The sequence below is a fragment of the Diuraphis noxia genome, unplaced genomic scaffold (assembly GCF_037042655.1).
Source record: "Diuraphis noxia isolate RWA-SAM2 unplaced genomic scaffold, SU_Dnox_SAM2 contig0003, whole genome shotgun sequence".
Lineage (NCBI taxonomy): Eukaryota > Metazoa > Arthropoda > Insecta > Hemiptera > Aphididae > Diuraphis > Diuraphis noxia.
Genome location: NW_028301713.1, coordinates 62,916,419 through 62,939,881, shown reverse-complemented (window position 1 = coordinate 62,939,881; position 23,463 = coordinate 62,916,419). Strand labels below are relative to the sequence as shown.

General features: G+C 27.2%; 2 protein-coding genes across 2 annotated transcripts; one reads left to right on the top strand and one right to left on the bottom strand.

Annotated features, from left to right (window-relative positions):
• The first annotated feature begins 3,829 nt into the window (after positions 1–3,829).
• On the top strand, positions 3,830–13,751 carry LOC107171748 (glucose dehydrogenase [FAD, quinone]-like). The gene is made up of 5 exons (XM_089225026.1): positions 3,830–4,263; positions 4,332–4,473; positions 4,547–4,675; positions 4,773–4,993; positions 12,195–13,751. The coding sequence occupies exons 1-5, from the start codon at positions 4,021–4,023 to the stop codon at positions 13,329–13,331; spliced, it is 1,872 nt and encodes a 623-aa protein (XP_089081152.1). The 5' UTR covers positions 3,830–4,020; the 3' UTR covers positions 13,332–13,751.
• Positions 13,752–17,683: 3,932 nt separating this feature from the next.
• RabGGTb (geranylgeranyl transferase type-2 subunit beta) lies at positions 17,684–21,797 on the bottom strand. Its single transcript, XM_015516142.2, has 7 exons — positions 21,545–21,797; positions 21,080–21,178; positions 20,802–20,999; positions 20,211–20,369; positions 19,995–20,139; positions 18,888–19,087; positions 17,684–18,182 (listed from the first exon to the last, which is right to left on the bottom strand). Exons 1-7 carry the CDS (start codon positions 21,545–21,547, stop codon positions 17,994–17,996), a joined length of 993 nt encoding a protein of 330 aa, XP_015371628.1. The 5' UTR covers positions 21,548–21,797; the 3' UTR covers positions 17,684–17,993.
• Between the last annotated feature and the right edge of the window lie 1,666 nt (positions 21,798–23,463).

Genomic DNA, 23,463 nt, shown 5'->3' with positions numbered 1-23,463 from the left:
GAATGAATCCATGTTCAATTGGCAGTATTTCGGGAATGTGTCATTTTTTGTAAACATACACCGATGCACAACATACAAATATAAAATAAATATTATGTAGAAAATTAATTAAATCTAATCAAAACATCTAATATTGATCTATATGCTCAGTACATGGTGTGAGATGGTATACTGCAATTATTGTGTGTAAACCCGTTTTAAGTGTTTTAACGTGTTACTTATATAATACTTACAATAAGACAATATATTATGTTCTACCACACGGATTAGGCGGAGATTATTTAAAAACGAGTTATATACGCCGCAACAATAACTACACTCCAATGGTAAGAGTGGACTAAATTAATCACCTAATTCTTGTTATTCAGTGTTATATATTATAACGAATAATAATATACCTACTTGTTCATTTGATTTATTTTTATTATAAATATTGCGTAACACATAATGACTAACAATAACCAAAATAATGATCTTGAATAAAAACATAAGGAATACCTACGTATTATTACCCACGTATCGTAATGTTTTACTTTGTTGATATGACGAAACCGGATCGCAAATTCATCATTAAATCATATATCATATAAATATAATATAATACCAAGGAACGTAGTCAAATGCTGAAGATTATATTAATATAAATGTTTAAAAATTAACATCTGAAATCTATTCGTTAGACATTATTTTATTATGTTGTTAAAAATATAAAAATCGTATCCTATCCATCTATTGATAACAGTTATCAAAATATACTTGGTTGTTATAAAAACTCTGAAATACTGTAAAAAAAAAAAATAAAAATATTTTCGATAATAAGTATAAAAGTCTTTAAAAAATACGTATATGTTTGTTCAGATTACAGGTTTTCGAACTTTATAAGTGTAACCTCCCTGCTCTTTATAAGTATTTCAAGGATCCGTTATCGACAAGGATATTCACATATAATTTTACAGTTTCCAACTCATAAGCACGGTAACATATTTAAGAGTGAGGGAAATCTGCGTTGTAACTTAATTGTAATGCATATCATTAGGTTAAACTAAAATATTGTGATTTGTACGTTTACGACCAACATTATTCATATATCATATATTTTCAATCCATAAAGTAATTTATTTTTCTCAAATCGATTCCGAAATGTGTTCATTTTTATTACCTATATTGGAAATTTTTAAATTTTCTATACTTTTTTATCGATAATATGATAAAGACGCATAATATATAGGTATGTCTAATATATATATTATATATATTATATATTCAATAAAATATATAAAACCCAATTTAAGCTTTTAATGACTAATATTATTATTATATAGTGTTTTTGTTTTGGATTGTTGTAGTATTTTTTTTTTTGTGTTGATGGACAAAATATAGCGGGTAAAATTGATTTAAAAGTAAAAAATGAAACTGGTGCTCTTGATTCGGCAATATTTTTATTCTTTAAACGCCAATGGGTTTAAAAATAAATTTATTTTGGCGACTTTCACTCATCTATAATCTATGTGTGTCAACTAATTTGTAAATACTTATCAAATGTGATTTTCCAAGCATGCTCGCCACCATTTTTTTTTCAATAATGAATGTATCATTCAAATACTATTTTTTTTAGATTTTTTAAGTAGTTATACGCGATCCGCTGATCGATCTTTAGGGGGATATCAGTGAATTGTGATAAAAAATTAATTATATCAATATTGATTGATCACGTCCGTAATTTTAAACACTCTTATTTTATGCTTTATATACAAAGTAAAGTATTTACTGGCGAAAAAATAGGTGTAATTTTCCAATTGAGAAAGAAAAATATTATTATACAATATATTAGTATAATGCTTCATATACTGATTTAAAATAATTATAGTGATCGATCACCAGGTACTGAGGTACTTGATCATTTTAATGTACCACACTTGTTAGAACGAGCCGGCGCTGGCGACCCCTAGCTGTTTTACACCATTTAAGGAGTGTCCTATTTGCGATACAACCTTTAAAAAAAAATTGGAACCAATCTACAATCAGTGCCGGCCCAAGATAAGGGCGAAACGGGTGGTTGCCCGGGGCGCTACTTTTTTAAGGGCGCTATTAATATACGAATATATTTTATACATTTTAGCGTAATATTTATTCAACAAATTGACAAAAATATAGCTAAATTATTATCTATGACAGAATATTCTGTTATATATTTTACTCCACTTTCCAGTTTTTATTATTATATTACAAATAATTACAAAATAATATACAATGATATATAGGTAATCATTAACTCGGGAAAACCAAAAAAGTATGTGTTACAGCCGATACGTCTATAAATTGTATCTAAATAAGTTTTGCAATCCTTTACCTATCCATAAATATAAGAATTTTAAACAAAATATGTAGGTAAGTACTCGTATAGTAAGTCAAAAAATGACCGAGTTACAGCAATTTGATTTTACGTTATTTGCACGGGTATAACAGATTATAAAATACTTAGTTAATAATAAAAAAATAAAAATAACTAATCCAATTTATGAAATACCTGTTTACCTATTGTAATAACGTAAAATAAAATTGCTGTAACTCGGTCATTTTTTGACTTAGAAAAGAAATTCAACCACTAAAATTCATAAAAAAATACCAAAAAAAATAATTTGTGGTCAAAAATGGATCATGCCATTTAAAAAAAAAAAGTTATTGTGCGCATGCGCAAAGTTAAGTGTCAAAAAAATAGTCTAATTATTTGAAAATGTGTATAATAATGTTTATTAGTTAGCCGAAAAAGCAGAATTGAAATATATGAAGCCTGCACATAGTTATTGAGTGTTTCCACTTATCGTGATCACACTGTATATATATGAAACAGTGAAACAGATAATTTTTTTTGAAAATGTTGATATATTTAAATCAAAATTCCGACGTGTACTTTCTGAGGTGTATATTAATGAGAATAATAAACACATAGTCCTTAAAAATGGATTAATAATACCTACTATATATAATATATATTATATTTAATCTATGGTACTTGGTACTCTATATATACTCAGAAAATTTCTAAAACTACTATTCGAATTTTTATTTAGATAACTCAACATTTTCAAAAAATCATCTACTTATATTATGAGAACGTTACAACTGCATAACATTGTCTCTCCATAATAAACGTGTAACATAGTAAATTACATAACGTTCTGGATAATCCATTTAATTTTGTTGATCTATTATAAAATTTAGAATTAAGAATATTATCTATTGAATCTTAGAGGTTTTAAATTTAAATTTGAAAGCTAGTTATGGGTACCTAGCTATATTAAAATTTAACAAAAAATTACAATTACAAAATTATTATAACTTATAATGCTGCATGCCAGAGTTAAATAAATACCGCATGCGGCTGTCTTAACAATTTACAGGAAAAAAAGGCGATGTTTAATTTAAAAAAATAAATATATCTATAGTATCGTTACAGGAACTATACTATAATAAAGTACCTATACGTGTTTTATGTATTTTAAAATAAGGTCATTAAGAATTAAATATATTATATTCCTAAGATCAGAATTTGAATAGATTCATTATTAAATGAAAAATGAGGGTGGCGTGTGCTTTGAGAAATTTCTTTGTTTATTATCTTTGTTATAACGTAACTATATGTATATACATTGTATTAATTCACAATTATTAACCTTGAAGTGCATACTATTTTGCAGTTCCTACCCTTTATATAAATAACGACTCCGATTATCTGCGCAGTGTAACTAGCTATCAGATTCTTTATTAAACATTAATAGCATATTTACACAGGTGGTGGATATCGATATGTATAATCAATCTTAGCCCACTCGTCTTGCTGTATCGATTCAAAACTTTAGTCAGATCACGGCAGCACGTCGTAGTAGTTTCACCGGTTCTCGTTGATTCCGGTTCTGATGTTCCATGCTACCTATTTCTGATTTTTTTGATTTTTTTTCTGTTAATATTACAGTGTAGTGAAAAAGATTAAAGTATTTAAATACGTTTATTACTTTTAAAATGTTTTCAAAATCACTTCAACTGATCTTGTGTGTAATTATAATTTTTAACGGATGTACTCTAATAACGTCAAAAAATACAGACTATCCAACTCTATTTGAATCAACATTGAACTACCTTGTAGAGACTATAGAATGGGAGTCAAAGGAACCCAAGGATATGAACAAAATTTATTCAGCATACGACTTTATCGTAGTCGGTGCTGGAAGTGCTGGAGCAGTAGTAGCTAGTAGATTGTCCGAAGTAATATACACGTTATAATTAAAGTCAGTAAGGTATAAATTTATCATGACATAATTATTTATGGGCAGATTAAAAACTGGAAGGTGTTATTAATCGAAGCTGGAGGAAATGCAATACATTTCATGGACGTACCCATAACAGCTCAGTTGTTGCAAGCTTCAGAATACAACTGGAAGTATAAGACTGTACCAATGAACACTTCTTGTTTAAGTGAGAAACCGTTTTTTACGTGTGTACATATTTTAATCATTATTAATTTATCACATTTTATAAAATTGAATAGGTTTCGAAGATCAACGGTGTAAATTTCCCAGAGGAAAAGTAATGGGAGGTAGTAGTATGTTGAATTATATGATATATACACGTGGTAACAGAAAGGATTATGATAATTGGGCGGAAATGGGCAATACAGGTAATATATATATATACATAAATATAACTATAGGAGAACTTTCATTCAAACGGGATATGCATTTTTATACAACTTTAAATGTTTCTACGCGTAACAGGATGGAGCAACGAGGAGGTGATGAAATATTTTATTAAATTGGAAAATGCAAACCTATCCAATTCTGATGTGAATTATCATGGGCATAATGGATTGATGTCAGTGATCGACGTGCCATATAAGACGCAAATAGCGGATGCTTTTGTGGACGCTGGAGCACAGATAGGACTACCTGTCGCCGACCTGAACGGAAAAAATCAAATTGGGATTAATTATATCCAGGTAATTAAGTGAGGAAGATACATCAGAAATAGGTAACCCATTCACTGTGGTACCTATATATAACAATATGTATCGTATCACTCATAATATATCATATATTATGGAGCTGTTGTAAAAAATATTAATACCGCAAACACTATTTTACACATCGTGCGCGACACATTTAAATTATTGTCATCGATTAACTTTTTTATTGTTTCTGCTATAACCATTTATCAGTTGGTAGTTTTTTTTTATATATTAATGATGAATCGTGTTCTTTCAATCCATCCCAAACGCATGCACATTCTCGATATCGCTACTAGTCTCCCATTATATACGTAAATTATATGTTTAAAAATACTTACAGGAGTTAGTTAAGGTAATTATTTTCTATTTAGTATTGATAGGAAATGTTGCCAACTTTCGATGCACCACGATTGCGGACTTTTTACCTTTTTATATTTGAGAAAAAAACAACACGATTGCGCACTTTAAATATTTTTTCTTTAAGCAAACACAAGTATTTAAATAAATTTACCAACATTAATAATAACTTAATACGTATACCTATAGTAAAAAAACTCTTATAATATATCACAGTAATTACGCGTCAAAAAAAGGAATAATATGCCAATATTTATTTAAAAAAATAAAGAATTAAGATGTACTCATAACGATGACAATAATAATAATTCATAAAATAATATACGTATAGTAAAAAAAAAATATATATGGATATACATCACAGTAACTTATTATTACGCGTAAAAAAAAATACATATATGTATAACGACAACTTTTATAACAATACCTATATTGTCACTAATAGGTACCAACTGCCTTATACATAATAAAATTTCATTACGTTCATTAACCATTTTATCATATCGTTAATTTTCTAAGCATCAATTGCTCACACAATCACACTCACAGGATAAATGTATATACCTAACACGGACAGTTAGGTTTTGTCAGGGCCGTAGTTAGGTACTGGAAAGAGGGCATATTTGCCTGGGGCCCAATTATACGAAAGGCGTTATTTTGTCGAGTGGTATTCTCAATAAAAATATGAAAATTTACAAAAAAAAACTTGTCGTTTATTTTTAGCGTAATATTGTATAAGGGAGTGCAAATTCGGTTTTCTGTCAAGGGTACTACTGGTTATTGCAATGCCCCAAGGTATTGTCTTAGAACATTTCTGATAGAATGTGAAACAACTATAAGCACTTTTCAATTGTATGTAGTAGGTAGCATAGTACAATATACAATATACATCTACAAGGTATTTTTAATTTTAAATATGTATCTAATATCACGTTTTTTATTGATTCTGTGTTTTAATATATTAATATCCCTGATGCTGATTATGTCCGGTATTTGCAATCTAATCAAGAACATTTTAGTTATTTCAAACAAATATCTACATTCTACATCCTATACTAGGTACTGCATTATTTCAAAAAAACATTGACTTTTAAATGCACGCATTTCTACAATCGTATAAAATTTTATTTTTTTTCAATCTTATATTTAATAGTAAAAAAATTATCAACTTTCGATTTTGAAACCCGTATAAGTAATTTAATAAATTAATATATCTATTTTTTTATAATTTTTCCCATTAAAATTTTTAAGTTTTGTTAATCTAGTGGCGAGTTATAGCTGCTCAAAGTTGGGTGGAGTTTAGGGTGTTATTCATACATAGGTACTACATAATCAGCACGACCGTCGCGTCGGAACTGTGGTTTTTATTTGTAAAGGCCAGTAGCAATATAGGTATAGTAATAAATTCGACATAGTTGAATCCACGATTGATAATCATTGTATTTTGTGCCAATATTATCCATTGGGATTGAGCGATATCGAATTCATTAATTTTAGCTTCTGGTCTTTATAATATATTGATAATAATTATTATTATGACCAGTTCCGTAATCACCTTCAGTAGTTCAGTGGGGTGAAATACCCGTCTCACTAACAAATGGGTATTATAAAATACATTTAGCGGCTATCTTTAGTTCACTGTACAGTGTACTTGGTGAATTTATTTGAAAAGTGTTTTACCCCGAAGCATACAAATCCTAAATGCCGCGGTAACTACTGATTAGGTATAGCATGTTTACACACAAACACGTACAAAACCTCCCAATTTATAACAGCTATATCTCATCAACGGATCAACAAAAAATTAAAATTTGAACGTGAAAATTCATAAAAAAAAAATAGCTTTTTTAGTTTATACATTTTTTAGTTTGGATTCCCATTTGAAAATCAAACATTGATAGTAGTTTACCCAATTAATATAAGGGTTAAATATTGAAACTTAACAAATATGTAGAAAAGTATGAGGCTTAAATTTAAAAAAAAATATTTGGTAAAATGTCAATACTTTTTGAAATAACGAGTATTCATTGACAATAGAATCACTCTGTATAGTTTATAAAACATTATTTTGGAGTTTTTTGTAAATAGTAATTGATATATAAATAATTATAATATAATATATATGATATATAATATATAATATAATATAATATATATATAATTATAAATAAAAAGTCACATTTAAATCTAACTGAACAACATACCTTTTAAAAATTATTACTCAACCGTTGTGAAATCACGTGATTTGAGTAGATTTTCAGTGTACGTTATTGGATGTTTTATTTTAATTAAATAATATGCCATTACATATCAACAAAAAAAATGATAGCTCGTCACTAACTTCCAAGGATATTTTATTATAAATTTATAGTAGTAATTATAGTAGTTTAGTAATTAAGTACCTAATAATTATTTTCTGTTATAAAATGGGCGGAAGATTGGAATTATTTTTCCAAAAACATCACACATATTATATATTATGTATTATAAATTATTAAAATAAATTATATCATGCATTATTTTTTTTAACTAATCAAGTCAATATCGACTTAACTCCAGAACAATAGAATAATAGATTCATGAAATTATAATTGTTTAAAATTAGGTTAAATTTTTTATTTTTTTTTATAAAATAGTATTTGTAATATCGAAAAGTTGTAAGTTAATATATATAAAATTACGACGTAATTACTATAAAATCGTTACTTTTCGTTTAAACGTCCAATTTCATAAATTAGAATTCTAAATTGTCTACAAGAAAAATTGAGCCTATATGTTTTCGATACCTTTAGAACGGTATAAGATCGACTTTTGAATAATATTGTATTACATTTTACTTCAAAATAAAGTTTAAAAGTTCAAACAAACAGTTCTTGAAAATTTTATTTAGAACCAATAGGATAAATATTTACAGATTAACTAGATTATTATACACAAAACACTAATTAAATATTTATTAAAAACATAGGTTTATACCACAATAAACAATTATTAAAAATTGTCTTTTTTTTCATCAAACATTGTTCATAGCCATTACTTTATTATTACATTTAAAATAAAATTTCTGGTTTTCAAAAACAAATAAAAGTGTGTTCAAAATGTGTTCGTGCATGCTCGCGTTGCGACTTTTAAGCCGCGTCCACACCTGAGTACGCATAGACCGAGCATGTGTGCTCACGCCGAGCCGACCGACTCAGCTCGCGTTCGCTGTGTGTCAAAATCATGTAAATTTGTAGAACGCACAACGAGAGCACACATGCTTGGTCTGTGCGTGCTCAGGTGTGGACGCAGCTTAATGCGTCACCACGCCAACACAGCCAGACTTCACCCGCCTCATTACAAGTTTCATATCAAAATTAATAAACTTATTATTTTATTAATGTCATTATTTTACTCTATTTTTTTTAAACTGAACATTTTAGTTCAAACATTTTAAATTTTGGAAAATTCCAGGGTTTTAAGTCTTAGGTTAAAATTAAAAATATGTTAATTTGTAATAGCAAAATTATTTACATATTATTGTGGTTTAGATATATTTCGGAAATTTAATTCTTTAATCGCGTTTGTAAAAAAAATTTGTCACTGTATGTATTCGATATTAGATTCTGAGCGGATTGAATTAATGTATTATATTTACAATGATATATGTGCGTTTTTTTTTTGTTTATCAACAACAGCGTTAGAAAAAAGTAAAAGTATTCTAATTTTTGACATCAGTATCTTCCCTGATAGAAAAGTGAATCTAGTTGGGTCTTTTCAAATTTGAAAAGTTTAAGAATAAAAATGTATGGTAGCTTCTATAAGCTATCTATAAAAGCGTTATAAAAAAATGGTAATTTTTACTTAAACACAATTTTTTAAAAACGTTTAATTTTTTTTAGCTAAATTCGAAAACTAATAATCGTTGTCGCTTGAAATGCTCACTAAAAGTTTACATTTTCACTATCCATAGATAATAATGTTTTCGAAAAATTCTAATTATTTTTAAGCAATATTTATATCCTTGAGAAATTTTTTGAAATTATTCTGGGTAAAAAATGTTTCACTAAGTAAAAAAGCTTAGCAATTTTATGTAAGATTCCTCATAAGTTTCTTTAATGGAAGTACATTAATATTAAAGATATATAGGCGCATTATTTGTTATACGCAGTTAAATTTCAAACTTTGACAAAATTCATCAAAATCTCGTAAATGTTTGAAGTATTTTGCAATTGAAATTCGTTAAAAATGTTCCGTTCGTAGCTGACATTCGAAATTTCAGTGAAAGTTTCCTGCATAATTTTTCTATCTTAAACAAAAAATAAGTTTAACAAAAGTAAAATTTTATTATATATACAATTTATTTTTTATGAGCGTTTGAATTTAAAATCATTACCTACCTACTATATTGGATTATCCACTGTTGGTGAGTTGCGGCCCAAAACCCTAAATAACGTACGAGTTGCGGCCCGGGTTTATGAGAGGCACGTACGAGTTGCGTCCCGGGTTTATGAAAGGTACGTACGAATTGCGGCCATACAATAATGTATATATTACATATATATATATTATATACTATATGTCTATAAATGTATAGTAATAGTATATAAACATCACAATATTATGTAGGTATTTTCTAGTATAAATTGTCGTACTTATATTAATATTGGTCGTAAGGAAAATAAAAGTATTCATAAAATTATAGAATATAATATAATTGGTGTAATATATTATGATAATAATGTCCAAAAAAAAATCAAAGCATTCATAATGTAAGTCATATAATATGGCAGATAATACGATAAAACGATCTATATTATCTTTATCATATTATATACAAAAATATAACTTCCTATACGTATTGAACATTTCGTTTATACGGTACATAGGTAATAGGTATATAATATAATATATATTATATAAGTAAGGTACATATGTAATGATAATTACTCGGGCCGCAACTAACCTATACCTAAAGGCTAAAATATTATCGGGCTGGAATTCACCGGTCTCCAACACCGGAAATGAAAGGTCGGGCCGCAACTCACCCTCAGCCGGATTATCAACGGTAAATTAACGAATTCTCATTAATCGATTTTTGATATTTTGTTGCTTTTGTTGCTTTTCCAAAACAAATAACAGACTCTTGAAATGTTTGCATCAAATATTTATACTAGCATTTTCCATTGTAAAATGTCCAAATTATTTTGACTCTTTTTGAAATATTTATAGACATGATCATATTTTCAAATTTTGTAATTTATTCATCCATAAGAGCTTTTCTTTTCGCAGCTAACATAAGCAATTATGTTAGCTGCGTAACATAAGCAATTATGTTAGCTGCGTAACATAAGCAATTATAGAAGATTATCAACAAGTTCCTCTACCTTAATCAAAATAAAAAAGTTCACCGAAAAGTAATTTATTTATAGCCATAAGATATATTTTAGGTTATTATTATTTTTTTTTTAAACACACAATTTGATTATTTGTATAAAATATGCTAGGATGACATGACTCCACCCAGAATCGTTTTACGTAAGCAATGATTTATTTATAATCGAGTCCAAATGTTATACAAAAATTCAACGACATGCTCGACAACTACTAGCTGCAGTACACCAAAGCGGTACCCACTTGTCCACCTTTTTTTTTTAAATTGAAGTAAGAACAATTTATTAGGAAATGAGTTTACCTTGTATATAAAGTTTTTCAAGGTTATTTTCTATAGAACTATATTCAGTATAGACAAAAAAAAAAAAAATTGAAAATTTCCATTCTTAAGATTATGTGTTGGCGAATTTTGTCGAAAACAGGTTTTGGATAAATATCCCCGGTTTTGTGACCGCTCGAACTTATATTATGTGAGAAAAAATAATTTATTATTTGACCAATTTATTCGTTTCAATTTCATGAATTTTTCAAATAAATTTAAACTTAAGCCGACATAATTTACTTCAACTCCTCTAGGTAACTGGGCTATTAGTACCTATAGAATACTTAATTCTTATCTAACTTACTCTAAATCATCATGGGCAACTCACCCACCATTTTTTACTTACAGAACTATCTTCACACTGTCTCCGTTTTACCATAATTTTTAGTTATTCCTGATTATTTTGAAAAGTATTGTGTATTTTTTAGTTTTCAACTCTAAGATACAATTTAATTTGCTATTAGAAACCTCCCTCTACGTTACCCCGATCATTTTTACTGCTTTAAAAATGAGGGATGTAGACTCACATCTGTGTAACACCAATACATTCATCGATCCGTTCAGAAACTACGACAAGGCAACTAAAAATTTCAAAACGCTTAATTTATTAGGCTAGACTAGTTTAATAAATTTTATATTCATTCTATTTAGTTCAACTTCATTTTAAAACTACATATACTATATAGGTATAAGACATATTATATGAGTGGGTTTCTATACATTTTTCTATTTTTAGTTTCTACCGAACTTTAGTATACCTACCTGCCAAGTACCACCGATCTAGTGTCTAGCATTGATGAAATTAAATTTTAACTACCTAATTAATCAAGTATCTACCTGGCTACCTATAAGTTATATAAGCTGATTACTAGTATAATAATGTATCAGCTATAATATAATTGACCTATCCTATTAGGTAGGTAGGTTATTAAATATTAGCAATAAATTATTGATTTTGAGTAGACTGAGTTATTTACGTATTAATTGATGGATATAAAACCTAATATATTTTTGGATTTTATACGTGATAAATACAAATATCAAATACACACACAGAAGCAAAATTATATAATAAATAGACTGACCTTCTCAGGACCTAAACTATTTATTTAATTATCTATTTTAACGAATTTTTTCCAGGCTACCATGAAGAACGGTCGTCGTTTTAGTACAAATGCAGCGTATTTATTTCCCGCAAGAATGAGACCGAACTTGCATGTGAAAAAGTACAGCACTGTGACACGAATATTAATAGAAAAAGGTACGAAAAAAGCAATAGGAGTAGAATTCGTATCAAATCGTAAAAAATATAGAGTATTTGCGCGCAAAGAAGTTATTATTTCTGGCGGAGCCATAAACTCGCCACAGTTACTTATGCTATCGGGGATTGGACCGGAAGAACACTTGAAAGATTTAAAAATTCCATTAGTAAAAAACTTGCCGGTTGGTGAGAATTTGATGGATCACGTTGCACTGGGAGGCTTGAGCGCTTTGATAAATGATACAATTTCATTGAAAACCGAACGATTAATGAAGGATCCATTTAATACGAACGAGTACCTCAAAAATTCTAAAGGTCCGTACACAATTCCGGGTGGTGCGGAAGCTTTGGCATTCTTCGATTTAGACCGACTGGGGTTGGCAGACGGACACCCGAACTTGGAATTACTATTAATTTCCGGGCTATTTTCTGACAACGAATACACTCACCGACTGTTTGGTTTGAAATCCGAAGTTTATGAAAAAGTGTACAAGAAAACTGAAAAAATGGACGGGTTTACGGTGTTCCCAATGATCATGCGACCGAAAAGCAAAGGTCGACTGTGGTTAAAAGACGCAAACCCGTTCCATTATCCACTAATCGATCCCAACTACTTTTCTGACGAGACGGACTTGGATGTGGCCGTAGCCGGGGTGCGGATTTTCCAAAAAATGTTGAAAACCAACGCTATGAAGAAGCTCAACGCCACGTTGTTCGACACCCCATTGCCGGGTTGCGTGCGACACAAATTCGACACAGACGCGTACTGGAAATGCTCAGCGAGACAAATAAGTTTTACCATCTATCACTTGTCGGGCACGTGCAAAATGGGACCGGTGGGTGACCCCACGGCCGTGGTGGATCCCAGATTGCGTGTGCACGGCGTGAGCGGATTGAGAGTCATCGACGCGTCGGTCATGCCGGAAGTACCGGCAGCACACATCAACGCTCCGACGATTATGATCGGCGAAAAGGGAGCAGACATGATCAAAGAAGACTGGGGCATTAGGATATAGCACAGATCAATCACATTATATTATTAACAACCTAGTCAAATTTGTTGTAAATACTTCGTTATTATTTAAACAATTATTACGAAGTGTTCAATCGTCCTCGACTGGTATACCGTATACCTATTTTAATTTTATGCATTTACGATATACCTGTATTTTCTAAAGAAAAACAACTTTTAACAAGTGTAATGCTCGGTATCCGCGTGCCTGTGTTAACTGCTATTTGCTAGTATTTATTACTTACCCATACCACATAATCGAATATTTTACAATAAAAAAATAACAAGCAAAAAGGCTGGAATGCCTTGATCGGTCATAGTAGATGCTCATGATGTATCAAGGCTCTCAGCATTCAAGTATGAAACCCGTTTCTGTAGTAGTTTATCTGTATTTAATATAATTATATTCAGATCAGTACCTAGACACTAGTTTTTCTTATTGATCAAAAAAATAAGTACTAGCACTATTCGCAAAAACGAAATAAATTGGGTACCATTATTTTGGGCGCTTTAAATTATTATCGTTTTTAAAGTACAGTTTGTGTACATTAATTGAAGCTCTCTTCTCTTCAAGTGTGCCTTTAATTGTATTATACATAATACCCAAGACTAGTCTGCTACCTATACAATAATTAGTGAATAGAAGGTAGTTTAAGGTGGCTTCAGTTTTAATACTCTGAAAGAAATATATAAAGAAATTATGGGAATCTCACTAGTTAAAATTATTTAATCTAATCAAAACCTTTTAGGTAAACACCTATCTATTTTAAAATAATGCTTAGGTAGTAAACCATAATGCTTTTGTGCCAATTAATTTATTTCCTATTTAACTGTTATGTTTCACTAACTATTTTAATGAGTATTTAAACCAATTCAAAGTGTATGTAAATAAATATTTTTCAAAATCAAATGTTAAATATCAATATTAGTTAATATTTATTTAAAATTGGTTGACTTGGTCTACACCTAATATTATAAAAATACATTTAGAAAACTATTTAAACAAAAGCTGTAGAGACATGGACAATGACATTAATTGTATAATACAATTATTGCATAGTAATAATTGACCAACTATAGGACCATGAAATTTAGAAAAATTTTCCAGCAAATAATGTAAAATAATTATTGTTATTGAAAAAAAAAATAATTGCCTTATATATATATTTATAAATTGATACTGATGTTGGCTGTTACCTCTAATATAGTGACAGTCACTCCTCACTGCAGTCAACAAAAGTAAATTTTATTCATTTCAATTATACAACACACAACTTAATTACTTCTCAACTAGGTATACAGTGTATGCTTAAGTTTCAACTTATAACTAGGATTAGGAAGTTTATGACCTTAAAAAGTCGAAAATGAATGCAAATATGTCCTATATCAATAAAATATGACATGAAAATATGTTACCTACATTTTTTAAAATTATCATACAAATGTATAAAAAAATAAATAGATTTAGAATTTAGATTATGAAAATTTTAATTTTTGATCTTAAAGGTTAAAGTTTTTTGTAACATCTGTTTTTATCAAAATATGTAAAATAAGTATTGAAAACATAAAAATATCCTTAAAACTTATAAATATACAAAATATAATTAAATGTATCTGATTGTATGCCATACAAAATGAATTTATAACTTGGTTTATGATGTGCATGAGTGCAAAACAATAAAAGAAAAAAAAATTTTAAAGTCATAAACATCCAGACCCTACTTATAACCAAAATATGTATTACAACACTAGATTTAATGTTGTGAAACCTGTTTTATAGTCAAAATTAAAAATTAAGAACTTATTTTATGATGGTAAAATGTACAATATAAATTATATTGTTTTCAATAACTAAATGCATGATTGTATTATGTTTTGTTTCTATAAAGTTTTTTTAGAAAATTTGTTTTGCTAAATTGTTATGGTTACCTTTGATTTTATGTTACTACATCAGTTAGTATTAATAAATCAATGAGTTTTTATTAAAATTTTTCAAACATTGCATATTGTCTGCATTTAGAAAATGGCTTAATTTATGTTGCAAATAGAAGATTTAACCATTATAAACCATTAAGCTCCTTCAAAAAATATGAATAAAAAATTAAAAAATATTCATTGAACAAGGAATATAAATAAGAAAACAGTGGCATAATTACAGAAGAGGGAAGATTTGAATTTCATATCTCCTCGTGACTTTTTTTTTAAATTAGCAAACCATACATAAGGGCTTATTTAAATATGAGTATTATTATTTATAGGTATTAGACACTATAATATAATATTTTATAAAAATATCAAATGATATACAAAAACTAGATTCCCCTATGCTAGCTGTACACAACCAAGGTAATATTACTTCATTTTAAACACTAATCAGTAATTACTATTACACAAATATATTGAAATAATATGGCATAAAAATACAGTTTAATTCCCAAGCAATTTTTGGAAAAAAAATTTTCAGGAACATATATATTTCATCAAGTTAAGAACAATGATGAAATCAGAATTTGTCAGTTTCAAAGTTATCTATAAAAGTTTTTTTTTAATGGATAAGTCTCACAAAAATGATATACATTTATATCCTTTGAAATTAGTTATGATTAAAAATATTTTTTAATTCAAGGTATGGCCGAATGCGCAAAATTAATCACTTAAAATAAAATCCATGTCAAAATTAATTAGTTTAAATATTTCATAATTAACATATTTTTATTTATTTATACTTGAAAAATTAAAAGTTACAAATTTTTAAATAGAATAAATACAAACTTTAAAATCAAAATTCATTCAACAAATAAATCATGAAATTAATCATTGATACTATACAGTGTTCCACGGAGATCTGACAAATTAAATAACTTTTATTTTAATCAATATTTTTTTAAATTTATTTTAAATACAATTCATAGACACTTGCGCTACATTTTTCATTTTTTATTTTTTAATACTGAAAATAAAAAAACTTAAAAATTGATAAAATTTTTATTCGGAATATTCAATATAGCCAATTTGTAAATCTGATTTTCAGGAAAATGTATATGGTAAAAACACTTATTTATGTCAAATGGCTGATTTTTTACAATTTTTTTAAATATCAATATTTACATTAAGTAAATTACGATCTAGTTTATGTTAGAAACATTTTAATTTCAAAAAATATTTTATATGAACATTTAATAGGTTCATGTTAAAATCGAATTAATTATTTATTGTATTTACTATTTTATTATAATAATATTATTTGGTCAATACTCATTTTTTTAAATTAAAATGTTTCTAACATAAACTAGATCATAATTTACATAATGAAAATATTTATATATAAAAAAATTGTAAAAAATTAGCTATGCGACTTAAATAAGTGTTTTTACTATATAATTTTTTCTAAATCTTCAATTTTTAAGTTTTTTATTTTCAGTCTTTAAAAATAAAAAATGTAGTACAAGTGTCTATGAATTATATTTAAAAGAAATTTTTAAAAAATATTGATTAGAACAAGAATTTTTCATTTGTCAGATCTCTGTGGGACACCCTATACATAGGCATAATAAATTATGATATAGTTTTGATTATAAAGTCAGAACGTTTAATACACCTATTTATTAAAGTAATTGTTATTTGTTAATATTATATATAATAGATTATCTACAATTTTGAATTTACAAACTTATTTTTATTTATGAATTTGATTGTATCAACATAAAGATTACACAAATACTCATTTCACTTTTTTATCTCTGATAATATCAAATCTAGTATTGGGATACTTCTAGTGTCTCTTATTTGAATGTCTTAGAGAAAATTTCAACCTACAAATGAGTTGTTATTATTTTAATTTTACATAATATAAAGTAGCACTTATTGTTACTTGAAGTTAGTTAAAACAATTTTTAAATTGTTTTCTGATTAAATCATAAGTATAAAATTGAATTAATTGTAATAATATACAACGAAAAAACACTAGAGAGTTTACAGACACTTTAAATATCTTATGATAAAAGATTTTAATAATTTATAATGAAAACCTATGAAAAACAAAGGTTATATAGGTACTTAAAAAGCCTATACTGTATGGTTGGTAACAGTAAAGGTTGTTTATTTGATGATCAAAAGAGAGTGCTACCAGTTATTTTACCACTAAAATTCTTAGATTCAAAATGAATTGCTCTTGAAGGGTTTTAGGACAACAACACCTATTAGCCAAATGAAACATAATATTATAATTATATTATTTTAAAAGAGCTCTACATAATTTTTTATTTTTACGTAATTGTATGAAAAGGTATAGTAATTTGGAAATATTGAAAAAAATGTGATAAAATGATAATACTTATATCATAAATCATAACAAAATGTAAAGAAAAAATTAATATTTCACAAATAATCACAATAAGACATTTTAAGATATGTATCCTTAAATGAAAGTTGTATACAAATTGTATTAATAAATAATACTTATATAAATTTTAATTAAAATGTAGAATTAAAATATAGTGTAGATGTAGAAGTATAGAATATAACAGGTAGCAAATATTACAATATAATTAATTTGTTTGTAAAATCTACAAGATACGAGTTTTTATAAATATTGTGCGTAATATAATTAACACAACATTAACATTAAAATAATAAATTGTAGTAGTAATCTTTGGTAACTTATATTTTAAGGTCGGGATAATGTTTGAGGTTTTAATCCTAATCGGTTAATAACTGCTTTTGGCATGCAATAAGTAGGGTCTATTGGTAAAATTTTATCATATGACATTAATGATAATGCTGCAAGACCAAACAGAGTATGAAAAGGATCTGGTTCATCTCCAGGTCGATCACTAAATCCACCTCCTTCATTATCCTGTTGACCATAAATCATATAATATTATACGCACAACCATACAGAGTGATTCTTCTATCAAACAACATTCATTATTTAAAAAAGTATTGACTTTTTTCAAAATATCTTTTTACATAGTTTCAAGTTGTTAAAAAACCAACGCTTTTATTAAAAAAATTATATTTTTAAACATTTTTTATCCTTACCATTTTTTAAGTTTTTTCACCTTTTTGGATGACAACAGTTTTTTAATTTCATATTCCTAAGCAAAATATTTTTCCAAGTATTTTGATTCATAAAAATCGAATTTAGGACTAGTAGTTTATGAGTTATAAGTATTTTAAGTTTAGACAAGCGGAGTAGTGGACAAACATTTTGCGGGATAACCCCGTACCACTCCACTCCGCCAATCTAAACTTTAAATACCTATAACTCATAAACTACTAGCGCTAAATTCGAAATTTTAGCGTAATAATTAATTAAAAAATAGCTTTATTAATTTATGAAATGTTAAGTATATGTTACCATTTGAAAATCAAAAGTTGATAGTGGTTTACCTAATAAATATAAGGGTGAAAAATATAAAAAAAATATCCAATTCAAGAAGTGTAAATCTACAGTTTTGAAAAAAAAAATTTGAAAAAAGTCAATACTTTTTGAAAAAATTAGTGTTGTTTGATAAATCAATCACTCTGTATATTATTTAAAGGTTATATAGAGCTTTACTTGAGATGCTAAGATAAAAGTTTTTAATTCTTCTTTATCAATCCAATGGTCGCGTCCTAGAATATTTAATGTAGAAAACACCCACCATGAATAACAAACGTCTGGTAATTTTTCAGGACGTCCATTAAGACCACCAGATGGTAATTGCCTTTCTGCTAACCACCAACCCAATGTGTCAGCATCGACTAAATCTAATCGTCCTAAAACATTTAATAATTATAACTTATAAGTATAGATAACCAGGTTCCTAGAATTTAGACATTTTTCAAAAGTTCTTAACGATACAAATTACTATACAATATACATGATATAAATCAAAACAAAAATTCAATGGTATAAATATTTTAATAATCAGATATATACTTTTTAATTTAAAAATGAATAGTTCTATCATTATTACTTCAATTATTTCTCTTGATTACAAAGAATCAAAAATCTATACTTGCCAATATGATTAGATTAAAAGTCAAATATGTTCTAATTTTTTAATTTATTGATTTCAACAATGGTGTGTAATTGGCTTACGCTTGTATATTATAGAGACTGCCAAATTTACCACCACTGCTGCAACTGCTTATCCAATGTCTACATATTTTAGATTTCAATATTCCTATTTCCTATTGATTAATTTTAATACTTGAACCATTAGATAAAATTATCAATTATTGAACAATTGAATTAATCAACCATCTACAAATAGTTTTAGTTAGGCAATTATTAATTTAATGTAAAACTTACTATACCTTTGAACAAGTTTTAAATTTATATTTTTAGCTATAACAAAAACTAACTAAAATTTTAAATTCATTAGTTTTTATATTAAAGTGATTTAACTTTAATTAGTCGAAAAACAATTACTTATTTGCCCAGCTTTGTTTTAAATACATGTTATAGGATGAAATATTATATATCATGGTAACTTAATAATTTTATAATAATATGCATGGGCTACCAAAAAAATTAGTTTAAATTCAAATAACTATAATTGTTTAACATTTATTTTTGGTTTATTTACAATGGAAGATTGAAAACCGTTGAAAATTTTTACAAAAGAATGTGTTTGGTAGACATGTTATTTATTGTTATTTTTTCATAGTGACCACATACCAGCAATAGATAATGATCCAACACAACAATAGATTAAGCCACCATGACTTTCAGCTCCCGGTCGTGATCCAAAACCTCCATCAAAATTTTGACAGCTTTTTACAAACTCTACAGCTTTAACTAAATTAATTTCATTAAGTTTACCCTGAAAATAAATAATTCATCAAACACAACTGAATAATTAGAGTTATTAAATAGTATTTAATGTATTATTACTAAAAGTGATAAACATGCTAATGCACAAAATGAATAACGAGTATCTATTTCTCCCCATTTATCTCCAGTAAAACTGCCATCATCTTGTTGGAGTTTAGATACATATGACACAATCTTTTCAATTGGTAATTCCAATTCTCGATTAAGCAGACAAGCAATCTATATAAAAAAAATAAGTTAAAAATAATTTAACATGCACAATCATCAAGAAAAAAGTAGCACACCTAGGTGGCTTTATTATATCAGCCAATTCATGATAATCATTAAATATTTAATCATACAATTATTATAAAAAATTGTTTACAGATAATGTATTTCATATTGTATACACATATAAAAATTATATGTATGAAAATATGATACTTAGAGGATACTACATCAGCATGCATTGCCTCCATCTTAAATGACTGCTATGTTATGCGATACTAGAGTGAGTATTATTAAATTATCAAATTTCACTCTAATATTAAACTAACAGAGATAAATAAATTATTCAGAACGTAAAACTTGCTATGCTGTATTTATTAAACGAAGGCAATGCATGTGAGTGTAGCTTCCTCTTGAATATTATTTTTATTAAATAATACTAACTTGAACCGCACTGAGTGTATACAATAAATGTGGATCATGACCAGGGGCTGGTGAATATCCACCACAACTATGTTCACAACTTTTAATGTATTCAAATATTTCATCTTCTTTTGGTATTTTCCCATCATTGATCAAATATAATGCGGTTAAGCCCCAGTACATACCAGACATACGTAGAAATTCCATCATACTACTTTCCTGTACAGTTAAAAAAAACATTTTTATTGAACAATGTCAAATTCATTATTTGATTTTAAATACAGAGTACAAATATTTACATATTGATGTCTTTCTTTGCCAAATGATTGTAAGAAATCTATGTGTTTTTTTAATACCCATGACTTGCTTGCATTATCCAATTTCACATCTTTTTGTAACTAGAAATAAACCAAAATAAAATTAAAAATAAAATGTAATATTTAATAATATTATCTTAATATAAGAATATTAATATTACGTTTTAGCAGAACTATTTAATAAAATATCAAAATAAAATTGACTATGAACTGAGTATACAAAATTGAACAATTACATTTACATAAATATATTTATTTTGGTCATATTCCAAATTGATTGTTTAGTCATTATCTCTATATGAATAGAATCGTTATAATTACCTACATAATATTGTTATTATTGACAAGTGTAGGTTAGGGACATATGAATAAATAACACAAACTTGTAAACCAAATAACATATAAATTCAATTCAATAAAAATATAATGTTTGATAGTAATACTTACCATTATTTTGTATAATTATTAAGACCTTGATACTTTTTAATATAATAAAATGGTTATATTTGATATATATTTTATTTAAATTCAGTATGATGAATTTGAAATGATTGTATTACTTTACAAACTCAACAAAAGATGTAAGAAATATGAATAATAATTAATTCTTTGGCTAGAGTTCCGCATTAAAGTTTTAATATAAAAATAATAAATTATAAGTTTTGAACTTTTCAGTTATCACTTATTCATTTTTTTATCACTAATTAATAATTATCACCATCACCATAAAACATAATATTATTATTCGTAGTAGAAAATCAAAATCTACAATCACATTAATCACAAAACAACCGTGGTTGTGAGTTGTTTGTGATTGCCACCCACGAAGATTTTAGATTAGAGATCAGCTCTAATCTTCATGTTGCTAACGAAAGCGCTACCTATCCGAGGAAGGTTCAAACATAATATTACTATACGCAATAAGACTATAAGAGATAAGACTATTAAGAGTTTAAGACTATGATTGCTCAACAGACAAGGACAACACGAACCCTCAATCGTGTTTTCGACGTTTTCGTTCCTAGTTTGATCACGTTTGCTCTTAAAAGTTAAATTTAGTTTTTACTTTTTAAATTGCTAAAAACTCGTCAGTATATTAATAAGTGGTATACAGTTAAGTTGCTTACTGTTATACTGTGCAATCAGTCTGTTATTTCAGCCAGAGACTTACAAATTACAATATCCATTTAAGCCAAGTTAGAATAATTATGAATAAGATTAGATTTTAGATTTATTTAAGCTTTACTTGTAGGTCATACCTAAATAATCCAGTAGAATTCCTCAAACAATTGTGAACTAGCTTCAACTTGGAAAAAGAATGTTTGGCAGTTGCCACAGTTATCGGTAAAAAAAAATCTCCAAGATTTACATTACTGATACATACATAACAATAAACGTCCAAGTAAATAATCGAACGACTGCCAGAACGTATATTATATATTATCTAAATACTAACCATAGATTACATATTTTGTTATTTTGTTTTTTTACTAAGTCGTAATGGGGCGGCAAAAAATAATTTGTCTAGGGGCGGCAATTGTGTAAATCCGTCTCTGCAGTGAATGTATATTTAATATTTGTATTTGTACCTACAATATATTATATTTATGTACATTCTGCATTACATAAATGACTAAGAATAAAAGATTCTTAATTTAATTGATATGATGTTTTAATATTAGGTAGGTAGGTAGGTATACACTATACATCATAGGTATATTAAAATATTTCCAATTTTAGTCAATTTTTTTTTTTTCAAAAATTTCTGATACAATGTTTGTGAAATAGTAGGTACAGTAAGAATAAAAATTACTGCGTAGAATAAAAATAAAGAACATAAACTTTAGAGTTTTAGACTAATGAGATTTAATTTAGCTATTTAAGCTAATAATATACATAGAGAATCTTATTTACTAAAAAAACCCGCATTTGTTGCTGTTTTATTGTTGCTGACTGTTGAATTACAAGTAGTAGGTACATATTATAAAATAACATAAAATAACTTAATAATTCTCCTTTAATTTTTTTACTAGAAAGTGTAATTTTTTAGTTACAACAAATATATTTATAGTTAACAAAGCAAATAATTTAAACAAATTTATAGGTAGCTAGATCATAATGTAACTTGTAAAAATAATGCAGTGTTATTAATACAGTGAAGTGTACACAGTTATAACTTATAAGCTCTGCCAATTCAAATAACCAGAGAGTGTTGTAACTTCTAGAATTAGATAAAATATTGCATTATGCACTATGTATGCATAATATTGTAACTTTTAGCTATACATACCCATTACCTAGCTATAATATATTACAAACCATTTTTTCCTGTTTAACCGATAGCAGAGGATGCTATGTTTGAACAA

Bases quoted from the DNA above. Each gene is read 5' to 3' on its own strand.
- RabGGTb (XM_015516142.2), bottom strand. The intron at 20,140-20,210 runs GTAATAATACAT...ATTTATTTTCAG, and splicing joins TAGCATGTTTATCACTTTTA to GGTAAACTTAATGAAATTAA. The intron at 18,183-18,887 runs GTAAAGCTCTAT...TATGGTCAACAG, and splicing joins CTTTTATCTTAGCATCTCAA to GATAATGAAGGAGGTGGATT.
- LOC107171748 (XM_089225026.1), top strand. From the start codon at position 4,021: ATGTTTTCAAAATCACTTCAACTGATCTTGTGTGTAATTATAATTTTT. The intron at 4,676-4,772 runs GTAATATATATA...TACGCGTAACAG, and splicing joins GGCGGAAATGGGCAATACAG to GATGGAGCAACGAGGAGGTG. The intron at 4,994-12,194 runs GTAATTAAGTGA...AATTTTTTCCAG, and splicing joins TTGGGATTAATTATATCCAG to GCTACCATGAAGAACGGTCG.